The sequence below is a fragment of the Lycorma delicatula genome, chromosome 11 (assembly GCF_047948215.1).
Source record: "Lycorma delicatula isolate Av1 chromosome 11, ASM4794821v1, whole genome shotgun sequence".
In the NCBI taxonomy this organism is placed as follows: domain Eukaryota; kingdom Metazoa; phylum Arthropoda; class Insecta; order Hemiptera; family Fulgoridae; genus Lycorma; species Lycorma delicatula.
Genome location: NC_134465.1, coordinates 32,276,260 through 32,297,830, shown reverse-complemented (window position 1 = coordinate 32,297,830; position 21,571 = coordinate 32,276,260). Strand labels below are relative to the sequence as shown.

Below are 21,571 nucleotides of genomic sequence, written 5' to 3'. Positions count from 1 at the left end.
GCCAATCTTTTTTTTTGTTAGGAATCACTTCTTTATAAACACATTTTTCCTAAACTTTCCCTGCCATGAATCACGGAATACTTTGCTAGCTTTTTGAAGAATTTACTATAACTATATAAAATTATAAATTTTACATAATCCAAATTTTTGGATCTCTTGAATCTCATGTATGAATGAGAATCTCTTGTATGGATAAAAGTTTAAAACTAATTTCAATATTCTACCGAAACTGCTATGAGACAAATTTTTTACCGACACAGCATCTTGCTGTACTAAATGCTGTGGACTCAGACTGCTATTGATAATTTCTAATGTTCGAATAGTTTTAGTTAGGCCTTCTTCCTTTTTATTTAATACTAAACGTGTAGCTTCAAAATACTCAATTCATGTCTTCTTACAGTGTGAACTGATGGAACCAAATCTTCTTTCTTTTTCCAGTTTAGCCACTGGTAATTACCGTTCAGGTAATACTTCAGAGGATAAATGAGGATGATATATGAGTGTAAACGAAGTGTAGTCTTGTAGAATCTCAGTTCAACCATTCCTGAGATGTGTGGTTAATTGAAACCCAACCACCAAAGAACACAGGTATCCACGATCTAGTATTAAAATCTGTGTAAAAATAACTGACTTACTAGTACTTGAACACTGGAACTCTGGACTTCCAAATCAGCTGATTTGGGAAGACGCACTCACCACTAGACCAACCTGGTGGGTTGATGGAACCAAATCTACTTAAATTAAAAGTGACAAAAAGTTTTAGTTATAAAAAACTTAATAAAATCATCTTTTTTATAAAATGCTTTTACTGCAAATGCACGATGCATTCCTAATCAGTACGCCATTGTAGTTAAATGACAATAGTTGTTTTACATAACAATTAAAACAATCCTGTCAACTCAAGATTATGGCTAGCAATGAATGATTCTAAGTTGTCCATTCCTGCATGCAACCCAGTATTTATAATAATAAAAAAAAAATATATAAATACCTGTTATTTGAAACGGAGGATCAATTATAGCATAACAAAATTTATCGACCACAGCTCTTCTATATATATTAATGACAATATACTTCATATTTGAACCAAGTATTTGATCAAATGGTAAAATTATTAAATAACTACCAATAAACGAATTTGATAAAATACTGGCATCTTGTGTCTTTGTAATAAATAAAAGACTTATACTTAATATACCACAATTGAAGGCTAACCAGAAATTAATATCACTCTGAATTAATGGTTGTACTGAATATGAATCACCTGAAAAAAATTAAATGTATAAATTTATTATATCTAAAAAGCTGATGGTTTTTTAAAAAAAAATTTGTTATTTTATTTTGATTTTAATGATCAATATAAAGGGTGGAGAAGAGGAAACGCATGTTTTTTAAACTGCTAGTATTCAGCGGCAAGTGGGGATATTGACCTTCGGCAAATAGCTCAGACTATGTAGTTTCAATCGCTATGAGCGTTGGAACATAGAACATTCTGTTTTTGTTGTCAAGCAGTTTTTAATAGCAATAATTTTGTGGTCATGGTTCAACATCTTTTCCGTCAAAAATTTATGTCAAATTGTCGACACACAGTTCCAGATCGAAAAGCCATACTCCAATGGGTTGAGGCATTTAGTAATGGATTTGTGATGAAGAAAAAACCACCTAGCCATCCACATTCAGTCCAAACTCCAGAAAACATAGACAGAGTAAGAATGACAGTTCTTGCTAGTCCAAAATGATCTGCTAAGCAACAGGCAGTAGTGCTGAGTATGTCACATTGATCGGTTCATTGCATCTTACACAGTGATCTCAAATTTCACCCATACAAAATAATGATCGTCCAACAGTTAACTGAAAGGGATTTTGTGCAATACAAAGAATTTTGTGGCGTAATGAATGCTATTCTTGTGGAAGATGCCAACGGCCTAATAATAATAATGAGTGACGAAGCCCATTTCCATTTGGATGGCTATGTTAACGTACAGAATTGCCTGTACTGGACATCAGAGAACCCACGTGAACTACACTAAAAACTTCTCCACCGCTCAAAAGTAGTGTCTCCAAGATTGGGGTTGTTGGTCCTTAGTTTTTTGAAGAGGGGGGAACCACAGTTACAGTGACATCAGCACACTATATCGACATGTTAAACAACTTCCTGCGTTAAGAACTGGAGAGGCATCGGGTGAACATGTGAGAAATGTGGTTCCAACAGGATGGTGCCACAGCAAGAACATCGATTGAAATGGTTTGACAAATGTTTCCTGGACATGTCATTTCACAATCTGGCAATGTTTCTTAGCCCTCCTAGCTCTCCCAATCTATAGATTTGCAATTTATTTTTGTGGGGCTACCTGAAATCAAAAGTGTACATGAACAAGCCACATATAATCGAAGACCTGAAAATTTCCATTTATCAAGAAATTGAAGCAGTGTCAATGAAATGTTGGAGAGTCATGCAGAGCTTTGAAGAAAGCCTCTGAATTTTTATCTGACAAGAAGGACGTCATTTTACTAACATTATTTTCTAAACCTAATTAAAGTATGTTGATTTAAAAAATGCAATAAAAGTATTATTTAATGTAAAACTTTTTTTTCTGTAATTAAAACAACTAACAAGTTATTCAGTGGTGAAAAAAGCATGTGTTCCTTTTGCTTCACCTTTATATATTTCAGGATTTATAACATTTTACAATAACTGAATTAATGAAAATATTAAAAAAAATCTATATTTAAAAAAATAAATTTCTACTAAGAGAACACAAAATAAATAACTTCTCCAGTCATTATATAGATGAATCTTCTTTATCTATCATCATGGCATGTAAAATTTCATATTTGCTATAAAATGAAAGTAATTTTTCCTAGCGAGTTGTACTTATATTTTACTACCAAAAAATGGTTTATTAATGCATTGCTTTATATTACCTAACTTAATCTTTCATACTGATGTGATTGTATAAACCACCTGATAGATAATAAACACTAGTGGAGTTACACCCTCTGAGATTTATGATATTCACGATACAGCCAATCCCTGTGATGAATAAATTGAAGTTGTCCCTTGTAATGTTAAATGAGATTTAGAAATAAATATGGATAAGACAAAGTATTTCATGGTTAGAGGACAAGAGAAGAACCTACAAGTGGGAAAGGTAAAGATTTAATGTGTAAATGAATAGTACTTGGGGGTTACACTAACATCAGACAGAAGATTGATATTTTACATAACATCAAGAAGGGAAAATCTATTATTTGGTAACTCCATTATGTTCTCTGGAACTCAATCACGTATAGAAAAATTAAAAAATGTGTGTTTTCTTTATTAATAGAGAGCAGAATTGCCTACAGTACAGAAGTTTGGGTGTTAGACATGAAAAGAAGAAACATGAAGATGTTGTCAGATGACTCTGATGGATCATGTAAGTAACCAGTGTTAGGGTAGAAATCAGAATAGACTCATCATTAGAGTGATGAGTGTGTCGATCTCTGTGGCAATGGCATCTCAGCCTTTCATGGTCAGGCATGTCAATTTTCATATGCTACAAAATTCCATTTCTGTATCCCACACAAAGCTTCAAGCTTATGTTGCGATTGCGGTATCAATGAGCAAAAAGAAAAAGAAAGAAGACATGACGTGGGCACATAAGTGCACATGTATAGAATGCAGGTTGGTTGATTGCCACAAAAGATTTGGGTCCTTCTACATTGGGCCCCAATTGAAGGAAAAGGAAAAGACCAAGAAGTATGTGGCAAGGGGAAGTGGATGAAGCAATATATAGGAATAAGTAAATGATAAAAACATTTTTGATGACAGATAATGGTGACTGAGATAAATAAATAGCTCAATAACAACTGTATATCACTGCTGGTTAAATAAGTAAGAAGAAAGCAATGGAAAACAATTTCAGTCCTCTCTCATCATAGTAGCTTAGCATGGGATGTTTATTATTTTTGGTAATGGCTATGCTCTTTTCAGAAATGTCTTGTAACTCATGTAAGGTTGCAAACACCTTTATAGTTAAGAAATTAGCTTATAAACGATGAAAAAACTATAACTTTTTTGTATGATTACACCTTCTACTGTTGCTTTTATTTTTAATTAAATTTTAAGCAACAAACTTGATTGATATCAAATATTAAAATTAGCCTATACTGGTTTAAATAGTGTTTTGAGTAGTACATATAGTGGGAAACTTTGGATTATTGTTTATTGAAATTGGATTCATTAGCTTTGTATTCCGGGATAAGGAGTAGCCTTTACAGAAAAGCATAGTATTAAAATTACTGAAGATATTAATTATATTATAAAATTAAAAGAAAAAGTTATCAGACACAAATGTAAAGTTGTATTAGCCATTTTGAAAGGTAATAGGTAAGATTCATGAAACCTTTCTATAAGTAACGAATTTCATTTTTTAGACAAGAGAAATAACCACACCGTAACTAATATTACAAGTGATTACTGGTGAAAAAATTGAAAGGAATTAAAATTGATAAAGTGTTATGTTTAGATTGTACTTATATATGGATATGAAACATGGGAATTAAGAAAAAGAGAAAATGGAAAGACTAGAGTCATTTGAAATTTGGATATGGAGAGACAGAGGAAAATTGAATAGGCAAAGTGAAAAATGATGTAAAAGGAGAGTTAGCAAGTGCCTTTTAAGCAAAATAATTTATAATAGGGAAGCTAATTGGCTGGAATATAAGATGAGAGAAGAAGGATTAATTAAAACAGTACTAAAAAAATTGTGGCCAAAAAAAAATTTTAAATTATAAATAACCTGTAAGGAAATGGAGCTTCCTGGATTCTAAAATTTGCTGGGAATAGAGGTGGAAGGAATCTGCTTCAAGGTAGATAACCAAATAATGATAATGAGAATAATGAAGTTAAATGTTAGTAAATTGTTTATTATTATTATTTTTTATGAGCGCATGGGATCACTTTAGTCAGTCATTATTCAAGTCTCTTCGATGGGACTGTTTGGGCCTAGCAGTCCCAGTACTTTTTCATATGTTCCTATCTTTGTGCCCTTTCTACTATTGAAAATGTTCGTATTGTGAGTTTTTTTGTGAGTGTTCTTGTTTGTCATTTTCTTGTTTAATTTTTATCTTATCTCTGGTGTCTTCCGGTGTAAGGCCAATTTCTTTAGATCCTTTCTTATTTTGCTGATTTATCTGCATCCTGTCTTAGTGTTTTTCGAGTCAAGTTACACTGTACTAGCTGTTTTTTCAGAAGTCTTGAATCTTGCATCTTTGTGATATGTCCAAAGAATCCTAGTCTTTCCTTACGCATATCACTGAAGGGTTCTAACCTTTGTACATGACTTTGTCGGACATGATCCACTGCTGCCTGTCTTTCTGGTACTTTTTATTGATACAGTTCTTCATATTCTTCTTTTGATTTTCTGGGATCTGTCTATTTTTGATTGTTCATTCAGGAGGAAGAATGTTTCTGCTGCATAAGTGGCTTCTGGTTTTATAATTGTATTGTAGTGTCTTATTTTTGTGTTTATTGATAGACAGTTTTTATTGGAAGTGTAACAGGTTAATTTTTTAGCTTTATCTAGTTTGTTTCTTCTTATTTGAATCAAGGTTTTTTCATTTAGACTATTATTATTTCTCCAAGGTATTTAAATTGGATTACTAATTTGATTTTATTACAGTTTATATTTACTTCTTTATATTAATTTATATTTAATAGTGTTGGTTTTTGGGTCATAATTTCTGTCTTTTCGAATAATATTTTGAGGCCAATTTTATTTGCAATGTTTTGAAGTTCTAATATCTGTGAATTAGCTAAGTTGTTTGTAATTTGTGGTAAATTTAAAAATATGTAACTGGAAAACTTTTAATAACTTTATTTGAAATCGGTTTTCTATTTCTTGTACAAATTGATTTTATTCAATAACAAAAATTAATTTTTCATATATTTTACTATTAAATATATAAATATGATATTTATTATTTTTACTGAATAAATATGCTTTTATAAAAATTTTTCAAATTAAAAGAGATACGTCATTATATAACATAATTATCCTAATTATATTTTTTAAAAATGCCCTTATACAGCATCAACTCAATAAAGAGAAATTTATTAAACAATATTACTCCTTCAACAAAATGATACTTTTTAAAGAGGGGTGGTCTTACAAAGAATATTCAATGTATTTTAAATGACAGCAGATAATATGTCATGATGGTTTGTTGCTTGTGGGTCTATTGTACAGATTAGGAAAGTCCAACAGGTAAAATTAAGTGTATATAAAATACAACACAATACTGAGTTGTATGAAAAAGAACCCTCATTATAAGTATACTACTATATATATTGACAGTTACATAAAGAAAAGAAAGGAATAAAAAAAATTTACTCATACTTAAAAATAGTAAAAAACATAACTTTCCTATGTTTTCTGATAATTAATAAAAAAAAGAAAAAAACTTTTTGACATATCTCCACAGATATTATTTATTGTAACAAATTATGTTATGTTTGTCTTCTAAACAAGCCATATTTATATTAAACAAAAAATTTAATCAAAATATTAATTACACAAAAAATATATGTTCAAAAGACAAAAATAAACACAGATATTGTTAACAACAAATTAAAAACAAAAGCATAATTTATATAATATTTATGATATTTACTAATGATACTTTTTTGTCTTTTACATCTATTTATTCCAATTTTTTTATGATTTACGAAAGAAGCTAGCAAAAAACCCAGCTTAGACTGTGTTACACTGTGTAAATTGAAAATCAATTTGAAAAAATGTAGCAGAAAGGAAATAATCAGTAATTAAATATTAAAATAGTAAATTATATCCTTTATAAGTTGGAAACATTTTGTTATCTAGACAATAAAATTATAAAGAACGAATGAAGTAACATAGAAATCAATTGTAAATTACTAAAAAACAAGAGATTTTTTATAACAAAAAGAGATTTATCAGAAACAAACATAAAATGTATGTATGAGAAAAATATTTTTAACATGTGTTTATGTAGAGAGTTGTGCTCTGTGGTAGTGAAACAAGGATGATTTGTGGAGGATTGACAAACAAAGAATTGATAAAACATAAGATTGACAAAAATTGGAATGTGTAAATTGTAAAACTGAGGATGAAGCAGAAAAACGTTGAGACTAAAAGATTACATAGAACATAAAGTAATGGAGAACACCATCACACAGTCAAATGATTCCAAAAGTACTATATTCATCTAACTTAACAAGGTAGGCAACTGTACTCCATGCATTCTCAACCTGCATACATTGTTTATTAATGTATTTATTGAGGTATTATGCTGAATGAACAAAAAATATTAAGCATCAAACAGTTTTAAAAGGATAATTAGATCTACCATGAACAAAAATAATATGAATGACAGATTGTAAGAAATTTGAAAAACTTTTCAAATGTAATGTAGCATATGCATTTCAGAAGCAATTAAACACTGGTTGATGATGCTAAATACTCAAAATGATGAGATGAACATAACATATTTCCAGAAACAGAAAGATCAAATTTGAAAAATTCATGATAATCATCTAAATCAAATCAAATCATCTCATCAAATTGTACATTATAACACTCTGAAGCAGCACAAGAATTCACAGCAACACACAGCACACAGCACAAGAGCATCACAGACACTGAGATCAACAACACTTTTATGAGAGATTATTTACTTTTACATAGTTTATTTTTTGTATTTTTGTCTTATCTTGTACTTCAGTTTTGTTTTTATACTTGATTAATTTATGAATTTTAATGAGCAGTAGTTGTAGAACATTCCACATTATGGCACCTACTTACTACCTTGCAACTTCCGCATGGTGCAAATAGTATCTATCTGCCTAGAGCTTGCTTAGTTAATCGATGTATAACTTGATTATTACTTTTTATTCTATACCACAAATTTTTAATAATATTAGAGCATTGTAAATATGAATCTTATTATAATCACCAGCAAGGTATGCCTCAAAAACTTGGGTACCAGCCTAGTACTTTCATCCAGTTGTAAAGTGATAGGGAACACAAAACTAGTAAATTTCTTAATTATAATCCTATATTCAAAAATATATATGTAAATAAATGTATGTATATTTATATATACGGAAGCCACAACTGATTTTTAGAAGATCAAGTGGGTTAAGTCTAAAACATTAGGAAAACTAACTGAATAAAATGCTACAAGATGTCCCTGATGCTAATAGACTCTTCTATGTGATCCAAATGGACAACTAAAAATTTATGTGTTCATCCATGTCCTGAAAATTTATTACATGCAATAGTATGGTGATAAACTCTAGAATCTTCCAAACATTATAAATGCAGTCCCACTCATTTTCAGGACCGTGTAATAAAAGTTACAAGGTATATCCAGAAAGTACATACAAACTTATTATTAAAAGGTAACATTCAACACACTGTATTGTCGGACCGTATTGTTGAGCCACATTATCGGACTGTTCCTGACGCGGTTGCTATGTTCAACTAACATCAGTAGTTTATTTAAGGGAAAAACTCCTACCGCACGCTGTCGGATCTAACCTAGAGATATATGGCTGACCACCAGCCAATTAAGACTCCAAGCGCTTTAATATGGTGCACAGGTATTTGCTGGCACTCAGTGACATAGGCGTGGCAGCGAATTGCTGTCTAGATGATGTAAATTTTAATTTACGGATGTCGTATATATTTTTAGTAGTTAACAGGGTGTGCCTACCCATTTTAGTAAATATTTGACAAGTGAGCAGTTGGGACACATAAGCTGGTGATGTATGCCACCACTGTTAGTTCGCTCACGCTGTTAGGTAAGCTCTATGAGCTATTTAGGACACTGGTCACTAAACTGTTTCGAGGCTCAGTAACCATTTGTAGCACAGATATTTGGTGTTATGCTTTAGGGCGACCGAACGGGGTGAGGGCGGAAGAAATGCCAAGCAAACCAAAAGAATATCTTTCAACACAATAATTTCATATTACACAAAAGAGCATTCTTTAAACTCCTTTTTTACATAATTCTCACCATTATTCAGGCACTTCTCATATCTTTTAATCGGTTTTCATTCATTCCTAAAAAGAAAATTTACACAGTCACTGAAGATAACCACTGTTGAACTGCATTTCTCACATCTACATTGTCATGTAAGTGCTGACCAGCAAAGGATTGCTTGAGATGGAAAAACAAGTGGTAATCACTCGGTACTAAGGTGGATGCTTCAATTGTTTCCAGATAAATAGTTTAATCAGACTTTGAGTTTCACCGGCGATATGCAGATAAGCATTGTCATGAAGCAACAAAACCCCATTACTTAGCATGCATCTCTAATTGTTTTGGATTAAATGGCAGTTTTTTAAGAATATCACAATACAGTGAAGAATTTATAATTTCACCTCTTGGCAAGAATTCAACCAACAAAGTCCCTTTCTCATCTGAGAAGACAGTACACAAGATTTTTTGTGCTGAAATTGTGATTTTGAACTTCTATTTTTTTTTAGAGACCCAATTCTTATCACCAGTCACTATTTACCTAAAAAAAACACACACATACATACAGTTTCATATGTATAGAAAATAAACTGTGTGTATGTGTGAAACACTAATTTTCAGATGTAACCTTGCCCAAAAGAGTAGACCTGCTTCAAGGTAACAAAGTACAAAAAACAAGAATTTTGCTGTAACCAGCTGTTCAATAATCTCCATGGTCCATTTGGCAATCTGGAACTTTAAATCAAATAACTCTTTGAATGATCGTATAATAAATTTTCAAAAAGATGTTCTTCCACTGCTGTAACAAGTTTTTTCACTAAACTCAAACTTAGTTTTCATTTTACCATTATTTGATTACAAAATTTATAATTTTGAAATAAATAAAAGAACATACTTCATACGCATTCAACGTTAATATATTAAACATATAGAATTACAAAAAAAAGTGATAGATGAAAAATAAAATTTAAAATGATATTGGCTTAATAAAGAGTTGTTAACACTGATTAAATTTCAGGAATGTTTTTCGTGTGTGTGTGTTTTAGAATAACTGGTTGAGTTTCCTGCTGCTAATACCATATTACTAACATAAGTTATAAGTATGTTACCTTCACAATCAAAGCAGTATTTTAAATCCAACTTTTATGCAGATCTTAGCTCTTTTTAATAATTCCATTACTGAAGTTATTATATACTCATTAAGAGATCCCTGCATTGATCCATAATTTCTTATGCTGTCACAAAGAATAAAGGTTTTAATCTATTTTAAATTATATTAAATTTCTTTTTGTGCGACAGATTCTCTTTGAACTCTCAAAAAAAGTTATTTTTTTTGCTAATCCCAAGACTATAATATAACGTATTTTGTTCCCATATGCATTACCATATTAAATGGTTCCATCCAAACTTACCTATAACTTAGCTGTTATGAGATATGGTAAATATATTAAAATTAAAATTATTTAAATCAACAATTACATACATACTTGAGATAAATAATAAAAAAGGTAACACTTACTGAAAAAATAGTACAGCCAAGCTGAAACTAAAAATCCCAAATTTAATAATGGTAACAGTACTGAAAATATAGGTACACCAAACTTTGACCATATTTTTAACCAAATGAAACCACCAATAAAACTAATTACAGCAACTACAATCCCAGTTTCTGAAATAAAGAACAACATTTCTGTAGTATTTACACACTTATCATTTAATAAATGTATTTGAAAGTATTTTTAATAATATAAGGGCTAGGTTTATTAGTCTGCACCTCATTAGCATAAAGAACCTAGCAGGATAAGATCTAAAACCATAGAAGCAAATAATAAGGAAGAAGGGGATAAAGGGTAATAAAAATGAGTTGGTGATGAGAAAGGATAATAATCTATCCTTAGGAGGAAGTGTCCACCATAATACCAATAACTCCATAGAAGATAAGGACATTTTTATTCAGGTGAGTTCAACATATTAAAGATCAATGATTTTGCATCAACCAGTTTAAATATAAAAAATTTCTTTTACATAAGGAATTAGAGAAGCACTTGAGAACTTACTCAGGCCATCTCACAATATTAATTTGTATAAACAATTCTATGAAACTTTTATTCCCTCTAAAATTAACAATTTTCATCAAAAATGAAAAATATAAAGCAGCATTCAAAAAAGCAAATGGAAAAAAAGCTTTATAGAACATGTTCACAGGAAACATTTTAAAGCATTTAGAATTTTAATTTACGATCCTATTTCAAGGAGATTATATTAATTTGATATTGACAGTTATTTTTTCTCTATGGAAATTATTCTCTATGAACTATTTTTACAGGGTGGAAGATATACCAGGAATATAATTGAAGGAATGAAATGCTTTGTGAGAATTTCAGAGAAATAGGTAATACTTAAAATAAGTGAAAAGCTGATGTTGTTAATAATTTTTTCTTTATATTTTCCTTTTTCCCCCCTTACATGAATTTCTCTTATAGCATATATATAAATCTTTCTCTTTTTTTATTGTCTTTTTTGTGAATAGTTTCTTTTTTGCTTCAGTTAAGTTTTCATTAATTTGAGTATGAAGATTACTCCTTAAACTTGGGTCAAAATTAAATGAATTATTACCTCTTTACTCTTAAATTAAATATATTACTACTACCCAAACCATTAATTTCAGCTGAAAAAACTACGATCACTTCATCTGCCTGCTTATCATATTAAGCTTATTTCAGTACCAACAGACATTTTCTGTTGATAAAAAAATGTATTTAAGTAGTTTCTTGGAATAAAAGACCCAGAGTGATTAAAAAAAAAAAGAGTGATTCAAGAGAGATTCAAGACAAAGAGTGATTCAAAACTGAAAAAAAAAAGTTGGTAGAAACATATATAGTTGGTATTTTGAAAACGTGCTATCAAATCATTTATAAGTATATGGAAAAATTAACAAAAAATTAAGCTACTAACTAGAAAAATTATTCATAAAAATATAAAAAACAATAAATATTGTTTGGAAAGTAATTTTATAAAAAAAAAAAAAAAAAAAAAAAAACATATTTATGTGTTTTTTTGTCATATAATTAAATTACCACAAGCTTAGAACTTACACATGAGAAATGATGTGGAAATTTTGTTATTATTTAATAATTGATTATCGCCTGTAGATTGGGTTGCCACAAGAAACCAGGGTTAGTGAAATCCCATTGGTAAATTATAAAATATTTCTTTCTCTGTGTAGTTACTTTAGACAATTTTAAGCAATAAATAAGCACCTAAGTGATTTTATGTAACTATGATTGGATTAGAATTTACGGGGAATAATTGGCCTGATTTTATTTAAAAGACATTTTAGACACTAGTTTTGCTTTTTTGAGTAATTATCTGGATAGGAGACAAAAGTTAGTTTAACAATTATTTTATTTTTAACTGAATACTCTTTTTGGATTTATGAAAAGGATATAAAATTTGCTGTCTGTACAAAAAAATTTTATCCAGGTTTAGCATTTATTTTAAATAGAAATAAATTTTTTAATGTTTTATCCAAGTACAGAAGGGCAAATTAATTTGACAATTTTCTACTTAACAGATGTTTGCAGCATGAAAATGTTGGTCAATTTCATGAGTAAAATCAGATTACATTTTATGAGATATTGGAATCCTGGCCTTCTCAATGATTTCATATTTTTTGGATTATTTCCAGGTAGAAAATAATAGTTGTTTTTTACAGTTCCACAGGCACAAAAGACAGGATCGCCCTCTTACTGAGCGCAAAAAACACTGGCTACCCTATCGGTTACTAGAAGGTGCCAGATGACAAAAGGTTGATAGCTGACTTAATTACAATCTAACTCATTCAAAGAAGAAGATAAAGTATAAATAAAAGAGAGCGTGTTAAATGTTCAATCCACAAAGGGGTTGCTTTTGTTCGGGGATAGGTCAGGATAATTTACTGGCTTGCTCAGCATCATTCATTTATATGGTATTAAATTTTTCAGTTTGTTATCCACGAGCTGTTTAAAATAATAGGTACTTAATGTCTTGGGGAAGGGACAAACAAAACATGTAATATAACATTCATAAAGCCATTATAAATTCAATTAGTTTGCCATTTTCTCCTTTTGCTTAACAAATATTTGATTTATTTGTTAGGTACAATACTGTAATAAGATGAGTTACAAATCACTGTTACAAACAGATATACTGAAAAGAATAAAAAATACATAACACTGATTTTAGTAAGCAATATGAGGAATGAAGTGGTTTCCCCAGTGATTTCTTCTTTTATTGAACTGAGTAAACTATTACATATCATCATATCCCTTAAAACTAACACCTTTACTCTGTTCAATATATATAGGTTATAAAGTTCAGCATATAGGTTACATAGTGAACATCATTATTGTAAGAAAACACTTAGTACATACATCTTGTTCCTTAGATGTTTTAAAAAGTTACAGTTATAAGAACAACTGGAAGAAATAGTACTACATAAATTGTTTCTAATCTGTAGGAAAGAATAATTTATTTTAGCTTTCGATATGATATGTATATATTGACAAAAATTAGCAAATATGGACTGGAATGTGGTTTTTCTTTTATGTCGTCAAAGTAGTTATATAAATCTATATTATAGAATAATATAAATGTAAAACATTAAACAGAATCGCTAACCTTGTATTGTAAGAAATTGTGATGTTAAAAATATAAAACAAGCGACTGTACCACTTGCAAGTGCACCATTTAAAAACATTTCCATTTTAAAATAAATATGGCCAAAAAAACACAAAAACAAACCAATTATAAACAAATTAATATCTATTAATTCAGAATAAGAAGAAGCTGAAACAGAAAAAAAACAACACATAATATATATATATATATTTTCTATCCAATACTGAAAGTTTTAAATTATAATTATTAAGTGGTATAATATCAAGTGGTTATTAAGTGGTATCAACTGCTATGGTCAATAGCCACTAATAAATATCAACAGTATGGTAGCCAAATTGCATTCATGTTTTAAATTAAGTAATGTATAAGAATTACTTTTTTTTAAAGTGATTTTGGCCTTAGTATTTTATATATTTCACACTCTTTAATTTTTATGATGGTACTACCTGAAATGTCCCTAATGTTGCAAAACCTTTCAGTTTTAAACAAAATGAGTTAGTATTAATATTATTATTTATATTATGTACTAGGGTCTTTCGGAAAATTTCGGCTTGATACAGTGATTGCATAAGTACGACCAAACGATTATGATATTTGTCAATATGATCCTTTAGATGGCAGGCTGCAAAGTTTTAAATGTGTTTTAAAAGTTTATGGAGATCAAATAAATCAAACAAGTTTTGACATTTTCTGAAAAATGGACAAAATTGAAGTTTGAGCTGAAATAAAATACGTTGTTTTAAAAGGTTTAACCCCCAATGGAAATACAAAAAGAACTATTCCAGTTTTTATGTATTATTCTCCTCACTTTTGATGGTAAAAAGTCTGCTGAATTTAAACAAGGTTGTACATCAATTCAAAATTATGAATATTCAGGACACCTAAAAACCACTACAATACTGTATGTTTATAGTTTAAAAATGCAGGTGAAATAAGATTCACTCGTTTAAGTATACATAAATGTTTTAATAGAACGTTTACAGACATATGTTTAAGATTAATATAGTACACAGTACTAACATACAAATTAGGTTAGTTTATACCTTTACAGTCCACAGCAGCCAGTCCGCGACTGGCTCACTCACCCTTAGTCCCCACCACACTACTACTACTCTAACATGCCACCGCCGTTGAAGGTGGAGACTTCAATTATCTGGTAGTACACAAATTTTAGCTAGAGCTCTTTTGAATAGTCCCTTGGCGGTTCTTATGGTGGCTACTCGAGGTATATCATCAGCTCCGAAATGAAGTTTTTCTAAGCGACCCATCTCCCAATGTAATGGAGGCCGAAAATCTTCCTTAATTACTACTAGAGACCCTACCTTAGGAAACTCTAAAGTCCTTTGCCATTTTTGGCGTTGTTGTAATGTTGAGAGGTAGTCATTGGTCCAACGGCGCCAGAAAGTCTGGTAAAGAAGTTGTATGCGTTGCCAGTAGTCAAGTCGGTTTATGTTTAAATCGGTCATGTCAGGAACAGGAAAGGATGTCAATGATTGTCCAATTAGGAAGTGAGCGGGTGTCAAAGGATTTAAATCGTTTGGGTCAGTAGATAAAACTGTCATAGGTCTAGAGTTTACACACGCTTCGATCCTTATGAATAAAGTTTCTAGTTCATCATACATTAAGATATGGTTTCTTAGCACTCGTTTTAGGTGATTTTTTTACAGTTTTAACTTCCGCTTCCCAAATACCTCCAAAATGAGGTGATTTAGGAGGAATAAAATGCCAAATAATGCCAGCAGCCGCGCAATATTTTTGGAATTGGTGTTGATGGGATTCAGAGAGAAAAAGATTTTTAAGTTCATTTAGTTCGTTTTTTGTCCCAACAAAATTTGTAGCGTTATCAGAATATATGTTCTTCACAGCACCACGGCGAGCGAGTAGACGTTGAAGAGCACCTAGGAATTTTTTCGTTGTCAAATCAGGAACTAATTCAATATGTGTAGCCTTTGTTGCCATGCATACAAATAAGGCAACATAAGCCTTAACTGATAACGATCGGCGTTGACATTCTACAATAGTAAAAAGGTCCACAAAAATCAACTCCACAATTTTGAAATGGATGGGATTGTTGAACTCTATACGATGGTAAATTACCCGTGAGATATTGTGATGATTTAGGAGCCACTCGAAAACATTTTAAATAACGTCGTACAGTAGAACGTGCTAAAATCTTTCCTTTGATAGGCCAATATTTAGTTCTCACTGCTGAAAGTAAGGCTTGAGGGCCAGCGTGTAGTGTGTTAATGTGCGTTCCATTAAATATTAGTTTAGTAATAGTATGATCATATAGAAGAAGAATTGGATTTTTGTAATCTGAGTCTATTAGAGCGTTTTTTAATCTTCCTCCTACTCGAAGAATATCGTTTTCATCAATGAATGGAGGTCCAGAGGCTTTCTCTTCAGCGACAGGCGATGACTTCGGATTATTCGTATTATGCAATACTGTATGATGGCGTTTGCAGCAGTGTTTACATGATTGAGAGCTTTTACACTGGATTGTTCTATGGTTTGACCTTAGGCAGCTGAAACATAAATTAAGCAGTCTAATTTTAGAATAACGCTGAGAATTATCTAATTTTAAAAGTTGTTTGCAGTTAGAAGTTAGACGATCTTCTGAGCAAATGGCACAGTTCCGTTTAGTGGTGTTCACAGTATGAAATGTGTTTTTATTTATCGAAGAAAAGACTCTACGGTTAGGTTTGTTATCCTTAAAAAATAATTTTTTAGATGATTGAACACGGTGTTCTTCACGACTTTCTTGAATGGAACATTATTCGAATAAAAACTCCATTAGGGTTATAAATGAATACCGCTTAGATTGACTATCTAATTTATTGCTTGCTTCGATATTTAAATCATTCCTACTCTTTTTTGCCTGATAGGCCTCCCACCTCTCCTTTGTTTCCAAATCTAATTTTTTTACAATTAAAAATACTAACAGGGTTCCCCAGTGATCAACTGGTTCGCCTAAATTCTTTAAACCCGCGAGATGGTTCGTAACTGCATAGTATAGGTGTCTTAAATTAAAGGCAGATGATTTTTCAATATGCTTAATTTACGCTTAATCTACGTATGCTTTAATTATTAATCTTTCGTTTTAGAAACGTTTCTGGAGATGAGACCACGCGGAGTCATAATTTTCGGCACTAATTTTAATTTCCTTGATTGTTCTTAATGCCTCTCCCGACAGACAAAGAGCGTAGGTAATAAAACTTTTGAATTTTTGATGGTCGAGTAGAATTATTAATCCTAGTTTCAAAAATGTCATAGAAATCGGTCCATTCTTCATATTTGCCGGAAAAAGGAAGGAAGTGGAATATCAGGAAGTTTAATATTGTCGGAAACATCGGGAATTCTGGATTCAGCGTGTGAAGAAGAGGGAACTGGTGATAATTTTTGTTCGGTAAGGATTTTGTCAATTTTACTTTCAATGGGATAATAATTTTCTTCAAAGTTACTGAGTTCTTCTTCATGCTGATCATCGGTGCTCCATGCCCAGATTTCCGATCGGACAGAATTGAAGTCTGACCAACACTCTTCAAGTCGCTTGAACCTTGTCTTTAAATCTTAATGGGAATTAACGTTACTATCGAATGAATCCACGAAGTTTATAATACGAGTAAGTCGACCCTTTATATAACCCCTTTTACATTTTAATTCACGAAGTTTATCACCAAGAGGGGGCTCAACAGAAATATCGTCTAAACCCATATTTAATCAACGGCTTAAACGAGTGCTCGGAATTACAACAATGTAACAAAAAGAAAATTACTAAAATGATATAGTAGAACAATATATGAAAATACAAAAATGATAATTACAAAAGTGCGTAAGTACGTAGATTACAATACATCAATAGATAAAATAAACAATGAAAATAAAAATAAGTATTTTTATCAGTAGCATGTTTGAAAAATTATTCTAAGTATAACCATGAAAGAATTTAAGAATAATACTAAACAAAAATAAATGTTAACAAGTGAAATCCTTAATTCAAATTCTTGGAATTAATGTTTGTACATAACATAAAACAAAGATTACTAATGACTAATAAATGCTGAAGGTTTATGTAATCTTAAAAAATATAGTAATTAGGACATTATAGTTAGACAAAACAAACATAAGATCATTAAGAAACTGATAAGCGCAAGAATGAGTTGAGAATAAACGTAAATTAGAATGTGCGTAGGTTAAACAAGTAGGCTCTACTCTAAACAACATAAAAATGCAACATAACCGTATTTTTGAATACTTCAAATGTTCATAACGAAACATATCACAAACAAACAATAATACATATAACTTGAAATTCACCTAATGAATGATTTTTACCTTTAAAAACTTGTAGGCGTATTTATAGCAAAAACTGCGCCTTTAACAAAACATCAAATACATACGAACAATAAAAAATACCTATAACTGTTTACTTTACTTAATAGTGAAATGACAACATACAAAAATAAAAAATATCGGTGTCTAACTGAAAACAACATACAACAAATTCACAACTTTGATTGACATTATATCAAAATAATATAATAGCGTATAAACATGAAAATCGATAAATTACTTATAAAACATCTTAACCTAAAGATAAGTATTAATTTCACACATAACTATTAATTTCAGTAGAATGAGTATAAAAAGGATACGACGAAACGCCGTTCAAGCAGTTTGCGAAGCGTACGTCGGCTGATGATATACCTCAGTAGCAAAATGATGATATCGTAGCACGTAGTCAACGTAGAATGCAGTGGAATGATCCGTAGCCCCCACACAAATAATAAAAAATTAAAATACTTTCAGTTTAAGATTTCGCATAAAATAATGATGTTTAAATAACGATAACGTTTATTGGTTTAGTGTTTTCAAACTAAAGTTCAGTGCATCACCACAATTAAGAATGTATAAATTACGAAATGTTTATAGTTTATAATAATAGTTTAAGCTTACGTTTAACTTTGAAGACTGCCGAATCACTCAAAAAGTTTTTCGTAATCAATCACGTCGGGGTCACCATGTTTATAGTTTAAAAATGCAGGTGAAATAAGATTCACTCGTTTAAGAATAGACAAATGTTTTAATAGAACGTTTACAGACATATGATTAAGATTAATATAGTACACAGTACTAACATACAAATTAGGTTAGTTTATACGTTTACAGTACACGGCAGCCAGTCCGCGACTGGCTCACTCACCCTTACTCCCCACCACACTACTACTACAACACTATAAAATATTTACTAGCTGAAGGTACACCCAACTAACTGACTTTTCAAACATCTCAATAGACTGTGTGTCCACTACATTTTCTATGATGTTTTCGGCATGAAAAAATTTTCTGTGTGATGGGTGCTATGTTTAGCAAAGCAACTAAATACAGCAATTCAAGTGAAAAGGTGGGTGCACCGAAGAAAGTAAAAATCGTTACATCTCCGAAAACTCATGGCTATGTATTTTTGGGATTTTCTAGAATAATGCTTGTAGACTACCTGGAAAAAGACCACTGGGGAGTATTATACATCACTGTATACATAGGAACTAAAGATCCTATTTTTTGTTCGTTTTTCATAATTATTCTAGATAAAAGTGTACAATTAGTAGTTAGGCTTTTGTTTTTTAACAATTATTTTATTTGGCACTTTTTTTGTTGTTTCCATAACATTCCTTATTTCTGGAATGCCGCCGCATTTATCTTCTTGTTTCATCTTAAATTTCCTTATTTATTTATATGTTTTTGATAATCCAATCATGACACGTCACATTTTGACACTTCCAAGCACCAAAATTAAAGAATTTTTTTTTTCTTTTTTGAAAAACTTTGTGAGAAACAAAATTTCACAATTAATAAAGTAGAAACTAAAATTTTTTCAACAAAAACTTACAGATGTAGAGTTAATTATTTGTTTATTTACATAACAACAATAGGTTTGCAGCTAGCTATCTTACAGTTGCTAATTGAATGATAAATGTGTGATTGTCTCGAGAACAATGAATTTTTCGAAAAAATTAGAGGCAAAAGGTGTTTCTTTTTTATTTTCTTATGGAATATCATCATTAAAATTTGAAAAAAAGTTTAATTTTAAAATTTTGTTCCGAAGTGTAGCGCTACCCCGTCTTTGGTTCAGACAATTTAAGATCATCTATATTTCAATTTTAAGCGGGTTTGATTTTTTGAAAAATGTTTTTTGGATTATTTATATATGCATTGTAAATAACAGATTTGCTTTAATAAAATTTTCTCTATAATACCTTTGAAGAAAATTGAAATTGGTTTTTCCAAGATTGCTTTTTGTGTTCCCCGTGAACAAATTTAAAAAAAAAAATTGATATGATCAATGCTCCGTAGATGGAAATATTTGAGCCTATTTGAAGAAAATCAGTTTGGTCAATCCTGAGATATAAGGCCAAAAGCAACGAGACAGATATCTTACATACATATACATATGTGTTTTTGGTCTAGATGATTTAATTGGACCCTAAAAAGTATTGCAAAAAACCCCATTTTTGACATAATCTCCATACTTTCCCCTTCATGACTGACTGAATAAATTAATGTAGCTTATTAGTATAGCCTATTCTAGCTATATTTGCAGGGAAAGTAAAAAGTACTTAGTTTCTAAATAATATATTTACTAATTCTGCAGTATTTTTTACAATCAAAATGCTATCTATACATTTAAAACATCCCGACAGAGAATTAGATGACTAGATGAACAGAATCTGGATAAATGAGATTGGACATAATTAAAATTTATAAAACTAGTAATAATAATAATAATACTGCTCTATAATAATAATACTCTTACATCAATAATAATACTCTTAGACTAGATTACACTCGTATTTAGGAAGGGCATTTGGCCATAAAAATTCACCAGATTCTTATTGTCATTTTTGTAATGATTTCAGAAAAGTTAATTTAAAATACAGTATATATTAAATTAAGTTTAAAATAAAATTAGGTAAAATAAGATAAAATAAGACATAATAATAATTGTACTGTACTTTAGTACAATTTATATGCTTAATACAGAAATAATAATCTAATTGGTGAAACTTACAAAATATTTCACAGCTATAAGTGAAATGTAACGGTGAACATCCATAAGTTAGAGCAGGTACATAAGCGGCTGAAGTTATAAAATGGTTATTTCTAATAATAATATCTTGAGGATTAGTGACAATTGCATGTATAAGCACAGCAATAACAGATCCAGTACCAACATAATTACTAAATATTTTTTTATTTACTGGACCTTCTAGAGTAGAAGCAACCTGTCAAATATTTATAACAAAATTAATAAAATTTATAAACGGTTAATTTAAATTTGTCTTGCAATTTTATTCTTTCTGCCTAATGACACGTTTAAGAAATAAGCCCTCATTGTTAGTTAGGTGAGGATTTTGTAACACTTTAATTAAACAATTGAAAACAATTTTGATCTGGAAAAAACACTCATAATTTATAATTGGAACTAAGAATATTCAAAAACTATAAACATATTGAAAGTGTTAATAATTTTTGTTATTCACACTAATTCTTTAAAATTATAACATAAGATTAATTTATTTCTTATCAACAAAGAAACAAATTCTGATTTAAAAAAAAATAATGATCAATAACTGCTGCAAACGTATATCATAAACAATGACAGAGAAAGCAAGAAAAAATTAACGTTTGGTTGATTTTTAATATTTATGAACATTTGATGTAAATGTTACTATTAACAATCAAAATGGTGGAACTAACTCATAATATACCTATATAATGCAGAATTTTAACTAAGTGAAATCTTTTTTAAAAAAAATTCAAATATATTTTGAACAAAAATGTAGTAAATTTTATGGGATAAAATTTTTTTACTACTAGCATTTTTTTATAATATATGCTATGATGT

At 30.2% G+C, this 21,571-nt stretch overlaps 1 protein-coding gene across 2 annotated transcripts in view; it reads right to left on the bottom strand.

The window, feature by feature from the left end:
• The window catches only part of LOC142331991 (transmembrane 7 superfamily member 3-like), a 60,290-nt gene that overhangs the window by 23,290 nt on the left and 15,429 nt on the right, over window positions 1-21,571 (bottom strand). For both annotated transcript variants that reach the window (XM_075378044.1, XM_075378043.1), the window contains exons 4-7: window positions 20,735-20,948; window positions 13,666-13,833; window positions 10,526-10,675; window positions 992-1,264 (exon numbers count right to left, since the gene is read on the bottom strand). In XM_075378044.1, the coding sequence (XP_075234159.1) occupies window positions 992-1,264; window positions 10,526-10,675; window positions 13,666-13,833; window positions 20,735-20,948 (805 nt within the window). The remainder of the gene's footprint in view (window positions 1-991; window positions 1,265-10,525; window positions 10,676-13,665; window positions 13,834-20,734; window positions 20,949-21,571) is intronic.